The sequence below is a fragment of the Camelus ferus genome, chromosome 14 (assembly GCF_009834535.1).
Source record: "Camelus ferus isolate YT-003-E chromosome 14, BCGSAC_Cfer_1.0, whole genome shotgun sequence".
Taxonomy (NCBI): Eukaryota; Metazoa; Chordata; class Mammalia; order Artiodactyla; family Camelidae; genus Camelus; species Camelus ferus.
In genome coordinates, this window is record NC_045709.1 from 33,129,891 (window position 1) to 33,142,366 (window position 12,476).

The 12,476-nt window shown below is 42.5% G+C and overlaps 1 protein-coding gene across 3 annotated transcripts in view; it reads left to right on the top strand.

Moving 5' to 3' along the window:
* The window catches only part of NALCN (sodium leak channel, non-selective), a 265,894-nt gene that overhangs the window by 221,042 nt on the left and 32,376 nt on the right, over positions 1-12,476 (top strand). For all 3 annotated transcript variants that reach the window (XR_004325878.1, XM_032496708.1, XM_032496709.1), the window contains exons 19-28: positions 388-489; positions 1,272-1,341; positions 3,395-3,486; positions 3,573-3,695; positions 5,112-5,168; positions 5,408-5,528; positions 5,625-5,756; positions 6,696-6,863; positions 8,727-8,831; positions 11,737-11,843. Coding sequence is in view for 2 of the 3 variants with exons in the window: in XM_032496708.1 (XP_032352599.1) it covers positions 388-489; positions 1,272-1,341; positions 3,395-3,486; positions 3,573-3,695; positions 5,112-5,168; positions 5,408-5,528; positions 5,625-5,756; positions 6,696-6,863; positions 8,727-8,831; positions 11,737-11,843 (1,077 nt within the window). In the remaining variant the exon portion in view is untranslated. The remainder of the gene's footprint in view (positions 1-387; positions 490-1,271; positions 1,342-3,394; positions 3,487-3,572; positions 3,696-5,111; positions 5,169-5,407; positions 5,529-5,624; positions 5,757-6,695; positions 6,864-8,726; positions 8,832-11,736; positions 11,844-12,476) is intronic.

A 12,476-nucleotide genomic window follows, 5' to 3' on the forward strand; every position in this document is an offset into this window, starting at 1 on the left:
CCTCCCCATCTAAATTGAAAACCAACATCACAGTTACCTGTGGTTAGGCTGGCCCTGCCACCTACAGAATCCTGACAGAGGCTCTCCTGGCTGGGGGTGGGGAATGGAATGTGGACATGTGGAGGGGGGGCTGGGGGGGCGAGTGTTTTGTATTTATTTTTCCAGCGCCTTTTCGTAGCAGACAGTTCTGTTTTTAAAGTGTTTTTGACACAGAGCCAAAAGCTCATTTACCTTTAATGACCCAAGTGACACAAATGTGTCATTTGCTCTATTTTGTCTTATCATTGGTGTTTCCTTAAAAATAAGAAGAGTAATGAGCAGTTATGCATTATTCATCCCAAGTGTACAAATCAGGCATTTATCTGGGGCTCCTTTTTTTTTCCCTAGAGCTTGCACCCGACAGCGCATGCTGAGCGGGTCATTTGAGGGGCAGCCAGCAAAGGAAAGGTCAATTCTCAGTGTGCAGCATCACATCCGCCAGGAGCGCAGGTAAATACACCGGGAGACAAGGCTGCAGAGGAACCAAGGAAAGGGCTTGTACAGGAAGCGTCCGCCGTGCACAGCCCTAGTCAGCAGACAGGCACTGAGAAGAGCTGAGTTCTAGTTGCTGATGGCTACAATAATGAAACTCACAATCAGATTCAAAGAATCAAAAAAAAAAAAAATCTTTCAAAAGAAAACAAATGAACATATATAACAAAACAGAAACAGACTTACAGATATAAAGAACAAACTAGTGGTTACCAGGAGAGAGAGGGAAGTGGGGAGGGGCAGGATAGGGGTAGGGGATTAAGAGACACAAACTACTGTGTATAAAATAAATAAGCTACAAGGATGTACTTATTGTACAGCACAAGGAAATATAGTCATTATATTGTAATAATTTTAAATGGAGTATAATCTGTAAAAATACTGAATTACTATGTTGTACACCTGAAACTAATATAATATTATATATCAACTATACTTCAATTAGAAAAAAAGTTTTAATTTTTTGAAAAAATAAGACTTCTAATGACAAAAAAAAAAAAAAACCTTTTGAAAACCTTTTCCTTGTGATAGCCAAAGGCTCACTTTTAAGATCAGAAGGAAAAATTCTGAGTTTTGTTAGGTAGGATCAAAGACAGGGCTAAAGCTTTTGCTATAAAAAGAAATATTATGTATTTGTGATGCTATTAAAAGTTATTTTATTTTGTTTTCATAATGGTCATTGCTTAAAAGTCAAAATTTGGTCTTGAGCTGTATTGATCAGTTGCTTGCCATTGTTTTAGGTCACTGAGACACGGATCAAACAGTCAGAGGATCAGCAGGGGGAAGTCTCTTGAAACTCTGACTCAAGATGTAAGTTCTAAGCAATGCTTTGGCTTTGGGAAGCATGATTATGTAAATGTATTTAAATGACTGCTTAGACAATTCTGGCTCCTGAGTTCTGTCACATCTCAAGACTTCAGACCCGAAGGAATCAGGAAACTCAGGAAGCAAACTAAATGGCCAGGTACAGAAAAGTGGACCATTAACTATAGAAAAATCCAGACATCCTACAAAGCACGTATCTTTGTTTAGATAGTAACACAAAAATGAACTATCAGTTGCGTTTGACTGAAACTAAAGACATTTAAAGTGTTTTATGGGAATGATTCACATCAGTAACTTTAAACATTTTCTAATTTCCAAGTATTCTAGGATCTAGATCCAGTGTGTATCATTTCAGGGTTAACGTACTAGAAGATAAAATTTTATTTTTAAAAGAATTTTTCTATCAAAGACTGCATCAGAATCCCCAGGAATTTCTTTGCTTTTCGACTCTAGGTCATTCATTTATTTATTAAGCGACTCAATAAATATTTATCAAGTGTTTATGACGGGCCAGATCCTGAGGTTGGAAGAAGGTGGTGATGACACCTGGTGCCACCGTTACCCAGCGTGCATGGTTCTCACCGGCACAAACACCTGTTAGTGCCTGTGGTTTTTAAGCCAGAGCTCTGTCTGACGTGATCTACCGTATTGTCAACATGGAACTGAGACGGGATCCAGCACAGCCTGTGTACTTATGACTGGGTGGGTCAGGCATAGTGCATGAAGGCAATTTCTAAGTAAAACTTCAGAGTCAACACTAGCATTCTCCTTCAACAGGGTGCAATCATAATGTGTGGTCTACTAAGAGTCAAATTGGAACGTGGCTTTGAAAACGTGTGCTTAAAAATATGCAACAAAAGGCCCTATTTGAATAGTCTCCATTCCAGAGGCTTATTTCTCCTTCAGAGTCTTTGTCTTGTATTTTCTACAGAGACAGATAACAAAAATCCATGCCCCATCTTCTCCAGGGCAAAAGATCACAGTGTTCTGCTAATTTCATAAGGCACCTCTCCTAGTCTCTTGTCCTCCAGAATGGAAGCAATTTAAAACACAGAGTTTCATCTTTTTCACTTATTCCCAATGATAGAAGATACAGATCATTAAACCCAAGGAATGCTTTCCTGTAAAATCGATCAAGTTATTTGAACAATGGTTCTCCATCTCCTCTGGAGTGAAAGCCAGAGTCAGGATCCTACCTGACCCGCCCTCTCCACCCGGCTGGCCTCAGCTTTCCCTGCTCTGTTTCCTGTCCTCCACCCGCACCGCCTCCCGGCTGCTCTGTGTGCGCCCACACAGACCCGCCCCTCCCTGCAAGCGCCCATGCCTGCAGGGGCCGGGGACTGCATCCACAGCTCCTTGTCAAGGCCTGCCCGACCTTCTCATGCTCTTTCGTCCCTTTGTTCTTAACCAGAGGGTCTAATGTCACCTAACATTCTTATTTATTTTGATTTAATTTTCATCTGTCCCCCAACAAGAGCATTAGCATCCCAAGAGCAAGGATTTGTCATTTTTTCCCCATTTGTCATGACCACAGCACCACAGCAGTGCCTGGCACATTGTACATTCTCAATCAGTGTTTTTATTGAAAAAAATACCCTATTGAGGAAAAAAATACCCTGGCTAAGATGACTGTGACCATTGAAACATGTGTAAAGAAGAGACTCACAGACAGAAAACAAACTTACGGTTACCAAAGGGGAAAGAGGAGGGGAGGGATAAATTAGGAGTTTGGGATTAGCAAACTAATATATATATATTAAATAAACTGCAAGGGCCTACTGTTTAGCACAGGGAACTACATTCAATATCTTGTAATAACCTATAACGAAAAAGTATGAAAAAGAATATATATATGTATATGCATACCTGAATCACTATGCTGTACACCAGTAACTAACACAATATTGCAAATCAACTAAACTTCAATTTAAATATATATATATAAAGATATTTATTTCTATTTTTTAAACGGTCATCTTTGAGGGGGGCTTCAGAAAAATCTTCCACGTTGATGTGCCCCCTTTTATTTTGTTCCTAGCATTCCAATACTGTGAGGTACAGAAATGCACAAAGAGAAGACAGTGAAATCAAGATGATCCAGGAGAAAAAGGAGCAAGCAGAAATGAAAAGGTACCCGGAGGGCCGGCTGCCGGGGCTCTGGCTTTGGAAAGGCGGACCTGCCCTGGGCTGACTCTCCCGCGAATGTGCCCCTCCAGGAAGGTGCAGGAAGAGGAGCTGCGGGAGAACCACCCGTACTTCGACAAGCCCCTGTTCATCGTGGGCCGGGAGCACAGGTTCAGGAACTTCTGCCGGGTGGTGGTCCGGGCTCGCTTCAACGCGTAAGTGCGCTTGCTCCCTTTCCACCGGGCGCTTGGCCCAAGTTGTGCGAACAGCAGGAGCAGTTGTCATGAGAGGAAGAAGGATCGTGTAATCCTAATGGGGTCACCAAATAAACTGTGGGCTAATTAATCACGCTGCTTCTCTTGGCTGAGCGGCCGACTGGGTGGAAAACAAACCAAGGTTGCGAGTGGTTAGCATTTATATAAAACTCACGTTGACGAAGCACCGCGCAGCTGTCTCTGTTCAGTTTCACAGGCACCCAAGACATTTCTAACAGGGTTGTTAACGCCGTCGCTGAACCAAGGGGAGACAGAATGACGTGGGAAGGTCACTGTCCCCACCTTCTTGTAGACTTGTAGTTTCCTTGTCTTCAAAATACCTTCATTGGCTTATTCTAAAATAACGTCAAGTAGAAATAAAATTGACTGGTGCTTCCATTACCAACTGTTAGGAAAAGAAAATCCACTGGCCGTTGTCTCTAACCCTCCCACGTGGAGGAAACGTGTGAGAGGCTGTCCGGGTGGTGAGCCCAGGGGACGCTGCATTTGGGACAACACCAGCCAAGTGGGGCAGGCAACCAACGGATGAAATGCAGTTTTTGTTGCATAACTTTAAGTAAATATCCAGGAAACTCCCCATTACGTGGTGGGACCTTCCCTGACGCCGTCATTAGTAGTATGTGATCGTTCCTGACTGTTACGGGCTGAATGTGTCTTCTTCATCCAAAGAAATTCCCATGTGAAGCCCTACCCCAGCACCTCAGGATGTGACCCCACCTGGAGACAGTGGCTTTAAAGAGTGACTTAAATTAGAGAGATTTGGGGGGGGTAATTAGGTTTATTTATTTATTTATTTAACTGGAGGTACTGGGGATTGAACCAGTTGGGAACACAGAGGTCATGAGGAGTTTCACCTAAGACTGGCCCCTGGCTTCCTGGAAGTAACATTTACAAATCCTCACCCCCAAGAAATTCTATATACATTACTCTGCAAGATCAGAGTTACATGCAGAGTGAAGAACGCTATTTAATGTATGGATATTTAATTAAAGAATTAGGAGAAACATCCTTGAACTACTAAGGCTAAGACTTTGAATGTTTCTAAATAGAAGTAAACTTTAATTTTGTCATATCCTTGTCAGAAATTGTTGAATGGAATCATATTCTAAAATCAGATCATTTTTAAAAATGTAAACTTTACTTTCATAAGCATCACCTGCGAACTCTTCTGATTTTTCTGTCATTGAATGTCCTCTGCCTTCCGGAGTCACATACAGTTAACATATGTGATGATAATGGACAGTTTGTAAAGGATGTAAAAGAAATTGTAGGCAGATGAGATGTTTCTACATAATGCTGCTAAGTTATGACATGTGTGCTGTGTCACAGAATTTGTATTTTTGTTCTCTCTCACAGATCTAAAACAGACCCTGTCACGGGAGCTGTGAAAAATACAAAGTACCATCAACTGTAGTAAGCATTGCAAACCCTGTTTTCCATGCCCATTTGAAGTTTCCAGGTACTATTTTATGCTGCATAAAAATATAAAAATTCCCTTTGTTTTCTTGTTGTATCGTGCTATGAAACAGACGATTGGGGATTCATTTAAAAACTTCCAGTCACATTTAGAGACCCACAGAAGCATCGTCTCTGACTCTGAGCAGCCTTTCCTAGAGCATTTGTGGTTCTCAGTTTTGTTTGGTCTTTGGCAGTGATTTGCTGGGACTGGTGACGTACCTAGACTGGGTCATGATCATCGTGACCATCTGCTCCTGCATTTCCATGATGTTCGAATCGCCCTTTCGAAGAGTCATGCACGCACCGACTTTGCAGGTACTGCTGCCGAATCTCAGCTCGCAGCTCAGCGGAGAGACACCGACCTGCAATTTTTCCACTCGTTGTGACCAAATTGCCTCTTGCCTGTTTCAGATTGCCGAGTATGTGTTTGTGATATTCATGAGCATTGAGCTTAATCTGAAGATTATGGCAGATGGCTTATTTTTCACTCCAACTGCTGTCATCAGGGACTTTGGTGGAGTAATGGACATATTTATATATCTTGTAAGTCTTTGGTTATATCCTGTATGTAAAATGTAATGGTTTTGTAAAATCTCCTGCATTTCTTGTTACGAGAGTGAGACATGTGAGTCACAGAGGTTTAAATGCCGTAACTGAGTTTTTAAGTAGAGTAGTGGTCTCTTACAAGCAAATAAAGGGCATGCATGTAAAATCTAAATAAAAAGCATTAAAAATATGCATGCATATGGCTCAAATACCTCAGCCACATTCATGTATGCATAAGACATACATTGAGGTCCAAGACAGCAAATCTAGTTTGCATCCCACAATTCTTGTGGCTCCTATACTCAAAAAATCAAAAATCCTACATCATATAATTGATCAGTGAGCCACTTACTGCTAAACTAGAGTGAGTATGGCTGCACCTCTCTTCCAATTCCAACACACAGAATACCAGGCTAGAGAGGGTGACCATTCAACTGTTCAGTTAAGCTAAATTGGGAAACCATAGGAAGGAACTCAAAGAACTTTCTTTCTTTTCTGTATGTCCAAGAAGGCATAAAATCCATGTCTTTTCCAACTCTACAAGGAGAATTGTGACCGTTAACATCTGGCATGCTTAGATCGTTAGTAAAATGGTGGGTATTCGGTCAAGAGTGAGGGTTAGGATCCCTGATCAAAGGAATGTCAATCCTGCCGACATCAGCCAAGCCCCCGGAGTACACATTAAAAGAAGGGGCAGGATGTAGGGTGTACACACGCCCAGGTGGGGGCACCCCCATTTCTTTCCTGCAAACACCCGATGACTTCCTGTGGGGCCACTAACGGTTCATAGAGTAGAGAGCGCGTGTACCCCTGGTGACGCTTGTCCCACGTGACACATGGAATCTCGGCTGAAGGAAATCTGTGGCCCGTGGCTCCCAGAGCACGTGGGTAGCAGAGGATAAATTGTATAAATCTGAGTTTATTTTTTCCCTCCAGGTGAGCTTGATATTTCTTTGTTGGATGCCTCAAAACGTGCCGGCGGAGTCTGGAGCTCAGCTCTTACTAGTCCTTCGGTGCCTGCGGCCTCTGCGGATATTCAAACTGGTGCCCCAGATGAGGAAAGTTGTTCGAGAACTTTTCAGCGGCTTCAAGGAAATTTTTTTGGTACGTTACTGTAACGCTTCGCTTCCAGTTCACTGGAGTCCAGCTCTTAATGCAGCTGACTAGGGGATGAAGTGAGTCTTGCTTGTCAAGGTTAAGTCTACAGTTTTGTTCATTGCCAGAATATTTTAAAGGCAGTAGCAGAACACAGCACATGTCCAAAAACTCTACCCATGGATGCTTCTGGCTTATCGGTATATTTGATTCAACAAACATTTTTAGTAAATTAAAGGTAAGCACTCTGGTAAGTACCAGAAAAGGAAAATCCAAAGAGAGAGTGTTGGCTGACACTTCCATATCCAACTCTTGACCCTAATTTCTACTCTGGAGTTTAGTTGCCCCATCCGGAAATTAACGAGGAGATTTACCACCACCGACTGCACAAATGATATTAGCATTTAACACAGCTCGGCTCATAATCTCACTTTCCATGTGCCCAAATTCCTCTAGCACAAAATTTGGCTCTAATCTTTGGACTGCTAACATAAGACAATTTTTCAGCACCGTAACATACAGGTACAGCCTACTCTAAGAAGCTCAGTACACGGTAATGAATACTTAGAAATACGAATGGAGGGAAAACATACTTTTTAGTCAGGCGGGTATTGATTTCAGGTCTCCTCAGAGCTGAGCAGCAGACAAAACAATGAGGAAGAGGCTCTTTGCTCACAGTCTGTAAGAGAAGAATCTTGGCCTTTCAAAGCAGTGATCACAGGACGCTTTTTATTCTTAATGAGTTCTGCTTGTGCACGGGAAATGTGAATTAATTTACAAAGGCTTGTTTTATGCCTTGCTTTCTAGAAACACACCTCTTGTGAGAGAACAGCTGTGGTTGCCGTGGGTTTTGAGGTATTTTAAAGACAGGCTGTTGTGTGACTGCAGGCATATAGTGGCTAACACTTTTTCAAAGCTGTATTTAAAGTTCCTTATTTTCTTTGCACTAAAGCCATACCACGGTGGCTTTTCACACAGCTGGAACGGAAGGAAAACAGTCTAGCACCTGACAACTAATGTATGTAAATCTTTGAGCCCCCATAGAATTTAGAAGATAGTGTGCTTTGCTCCAGGTGATTTTCCGTGTAATTTGAGTATCTTTAAGGTTTATGTTTAGATTATTCAACGAGGACGGATCAATAGTCTGCTCAGTTTTTTTGCCGGTTTCTCTGCTGAGACCAAAACAGTCGTCCAGCAGAGGGCGCACCAGTCAATTAACAGATGCCCTTTTCAAGACTGAATCCTCACGTACTCTGTGCAGCGCGCGCACGCTCCCAAGAAAGCAAAGCCGCTGTCCCTCCAGCGTACGCTCTGCTAACGGAGATACGAATCCATTTTGAGAAAATGGGGGAAATAGAATTATTTCAACATTTTTATTTTGTTCCATTAAATAGAATAAAGCAAAGTGTTGATTTCAAAATCAGAAGAGCCCAAGTCATATCAGAAACACCTTTGCCCGTTTTCTTACGTGAAAGTCATGTGTTTTTATTTAAAAAATTCAAAACCTGTTGTTCATTTCCTTCTTTTAACATTCCAGGGGGAGGGTGTAGCTCAGTGGAAGAGCATGTGCTTAGCATGCATGAGGTCCTGGGTTCAATCCCCAGTACCTCCATTAAAAAAATTTTTTTAAATAAGTAAACCTTATTAACTTCCCCCACCCCCACCCCCTAAAAAAGCTTTAAAAACCCAAAAGCTTCCCAGCAAGGCTAACTGAATAATCTATGGGGCTGGGGAGTTAAAAGACTGCATCCAAGGACCGGGAAGTTCCTACAGTGTTACCTGAAAAGTCCTGTTCGTGTCACTGCTCAAACCAAATCTACTGTTTAAAGTTTTTTTTCCCAAGAGATTTGCTCTCTCACCAATTTCTTTCAGGTCTCCATTCTTCTGCTGACGTTGATGCTTGTTTTTGCAAGCTTTGGAGTTCAGCTTTTTGCTGGAAAATTGGCAAAGTGCAATGATCCCAACATTATTAGAAGGGTAAGACACTCCTTTCTGTCTTTGGGTACAAAACTGAAGGAAGTTGACCGTCTGGGTCCACGTGTGCTGAGGCTGCCTTGAGGACAGGGCTCTCAGAATCTCTTCCCGTGAACTCCCTCGACTTCAAGCAGGCAGCATGTCTGCTCTGGCTGGTCAAGGGTGATACGGGCAAAAGCCCATCTCAGGGAATCCTGCTCTTCCCTTCTGTTCGAGGGTCAGCCGCTGCTGGTGTCCTCAGTACAGTCAGCCAAGACTCCCCAGGCGGATAGCTGTGAGCCTGGAACACCTTCCCTTTAGGTCTTCACTAACTTGGCCCTGACTCTGCTGGGCCCTGAGATGCCTATTAGCAAACAGCCCCCGCAAGAAATACAAAAGACAAGAGTTTGACTTTCACACCATCTCTTATGACTGCTCCATTCCGCATTCTTTCTGTTAGGGAGTCAGGGGCTTGCATTAGCTCTTAGTTGCCCAGAATCTGCCCCATGGAGGCAACTAGCAAAGACCCCAGCTTGGCCACTTCCGATTCCGCTCCTTTCTCTGTCTTTCTTCGGTCGATGCTGGAAGAGGAGGCTGGCTGCTGGAGCAGCCCCGGTCTGTCAGTCAGTAGCTGAACACCATGAAGTGAAAATACTGCATCTCGAGAAATTCAGACAGCTCTCTTCTGAATGAGGACCATGCAAGGGCTCCAGTTTATTCTGTTGTGTGGGGTGTCCCCACTCTTTGCTGTCTTCAGTCTCCTCTATTTAGCTGGCAGTTAGGAGCCGAAAACCACCTCTCTCAGGGGACTATGGGTGTCCTCACTTCAACCCACGTCCCACTGGGAAGAGCGTGGCCTCCCCGGACGGGAAGGGAGACGGCGATGTGTGGTTCAGTGGTGTGTCCTGCAGACAGAAGGGACAGGGCCCAATTAATAGTTAGCCAGTCTCTGCTGCACCACCCTGTGTCCCAGCCTCTTAGAATTCTGCTCTATGTTACAAGTAGATTGATGAAGCAAACCAAATACCACTGATGTATAAACTAGCAAGAATATTTCCTCTCTCATCCAGAGAAAATACTGCCAGAAGTCATTAAAAGGCATGTTTCCAAAAAGGCTCCCAGAGCTGAGCTGTAACACTTACTTCTGTATCTCCAGCAAATACGGCTGTCTAATAGAGATTTCACATTAGTATGAAAATTCCTATGTTTTCGGGCTTCTGATTGTAAAGCTTGGTAGCTCGTGACTTGTTACGGAATACAGGTAACATCTTTATCCGGTCAGAATATGTCATCAGTCATGTTAATGATGAGATTTGCAGGAAGAGGCAGAGCAGGAGACTTGGGATGGTCGGACCTCATGTTAGCTCACGAGGCACCACCTGGGTCGCCGCTTCCTTTAACTCCCCTCCCCAGAGGTCCCAGGACCTTGGATAAACCTGAGAAGATGCACAAGGAACATGGTATAAAGGTCATGGTGTACCCAATGAGCTAAGTGAGGGAAGTCATAACTAGCTGACGCGTGAGTCCACAGGCTTGTGTAAGGAGAGAAGGGTTATTTTAGGTCCACTCTGAATAGAGGCCAGAAGGATAATAACATTTCACGATAAAGCCGCATAGGAATCTTGGATGACTCGGTACAGTAATAATGGCCTAGGAGCCTTGTGATTTTTATAGTCTTTGCTCATCCACAGCCCAGGCCAAAGGTTGATGACTTGTATAGGGAAAGGAAAGCACGCAGTGGATGGACAGACAGCCAGATACCACCAGGCTTTTATCCTCTTTCCCAGAGCAGTGAGGTCTCTGTGAAAAGCTGATAAAGAACGTCCAGGCAAACTTAGGTATCACAGGCAATGTCAAGTGCAAGGATAATTTAAAAGAAACTGTCATGGTGAGAAGTGGTCTCTGTCTTTATATCAGGATGGGTTCTTTTCTAGCCCTAATACAAGAGGCCAGGCACAAGCGTGCCATGTGGGTGAAGGTGGACACTAGTTCTACCTTGGAGCTGCAGTTCACTTTTATAAAAGGAGAGACAAACCCAAGGAAAAGGAGAAACTAGGTACCCCCACATTTGGATCACACAGCTCACATGAGGCATGAAGCTTGAGTTATTGGTGCCATCTTTCTAGTTGTAATCATATAATAATGTGGTCCTTGATGGTTGGCTTTTTTCACTTACATAATATCTTCAAGTTTCATCCATGCTGTAGCATGTGTCCGTATTTTACCCTTTATGGCTGAATAGTATTCCACTGTATGGATATACCACATTATATTCAGGTATTTGTCCACTGATGAACATTTACATTGTTTGGACTATTATAAATAATGCTATTTATAATAATAATGATATAAACATTCATGTACAAATTTCTATGTGGATATATGTTTTTGTTTCTCTTGGGTAGATACCTCAGAGTGGAATTTCTGGGTCCTATGGCAGTTCTTTGTTTAGTCATTTGAGGGCCTGTCACGTTATTTTCCAAAGTGGCTGCATCATTTGCCATCCACCCCAGCAGTGTTTGAGGACTATGATTTCTACATATCCTTGTCAAAGCTTGTTGTTATTTGACTTCTTGATTATAGCCTTCTTAGTGGATGTGAACTGGTATCCCATTGAGGTTTTGATTTGCATTTCCCTGATGATTAATGATGCCGAGCATCTTTTCCGGTGCTCACTGGCCATTTTTCTCTCCCTTGGAAGAACGTCAGTTCAGATCATTTGCCCACTTACTAATGTTTTCAGCATCAACTTTCACCTGCTTGTCTCTGAAGCCTTTGTCACTGTTTGCTAAGTAGCTGTCCACATCACTGTTGTTAGATAAAAGACTTTGGTTGTTCTATGTAAAAAGTTTTATCTTTTATCTTCTCTGAGTTCATTTTCTGACCAGGTTCCTCTCCCCATTCTTTTATTTTTTTTTTCCTGTTTTAGGAAGATTGTAATGGAATATTCAGAATTAATGTAAGTGTGTCCAAGAACTTAAATTTAAAATTAAGACCTGGAGAGAAAAAACCCGGATTTTGGGTGCCCCGTGTTTGGTAAGCATACTCCAAAAATATCTTCAAGAATGCTATGTTGTCAGTTTAAGGGTTTTTCCCTCTGTTTTATTGAGAAATAATCGTCTTTCATCAATCACTGTATACACTTAAGGCATACAGCATGATGGTTTGATTTGCATATATTGCAAAACACTTACCACAATAAGTTTAGTTAACATCTATCATCTCAAACAGACAAAGTAAAAAGAAAAGAAAAAGCTTCTCCCTCTGATGCGAAACTCTTAGGATCTGTCCTCCGAACAGCCTTCCTGTGTATCATACAGCAGTGTTAGCTACAGGCATCACATTGTGCGTCACATCTCTCGTACTTACTTATAACTGGAAGTTCTACCTTTTGACTACTTTCCTCCACTCCCCCCACCCCAGTAACCACAAAGCTGATCTCTTTTTCTGTGAGTTTAGTTGAGGGGTTGTTTTTTTGTTTTGGTTTTCAGATTCCACTTCTAAGTGAGATCATACAGTATTTGTCTTTTTCTGTCTGACTTATGCACTTAGCATAATGCCTTCATGGTCCATCCATGTTGGGTGTAAGTATATATAGTGTACGGTTATGAAGCAGCACAGTATGGCATGAAACTGAATCACTTAAAATAACTTTAAGTGATGCAGGAC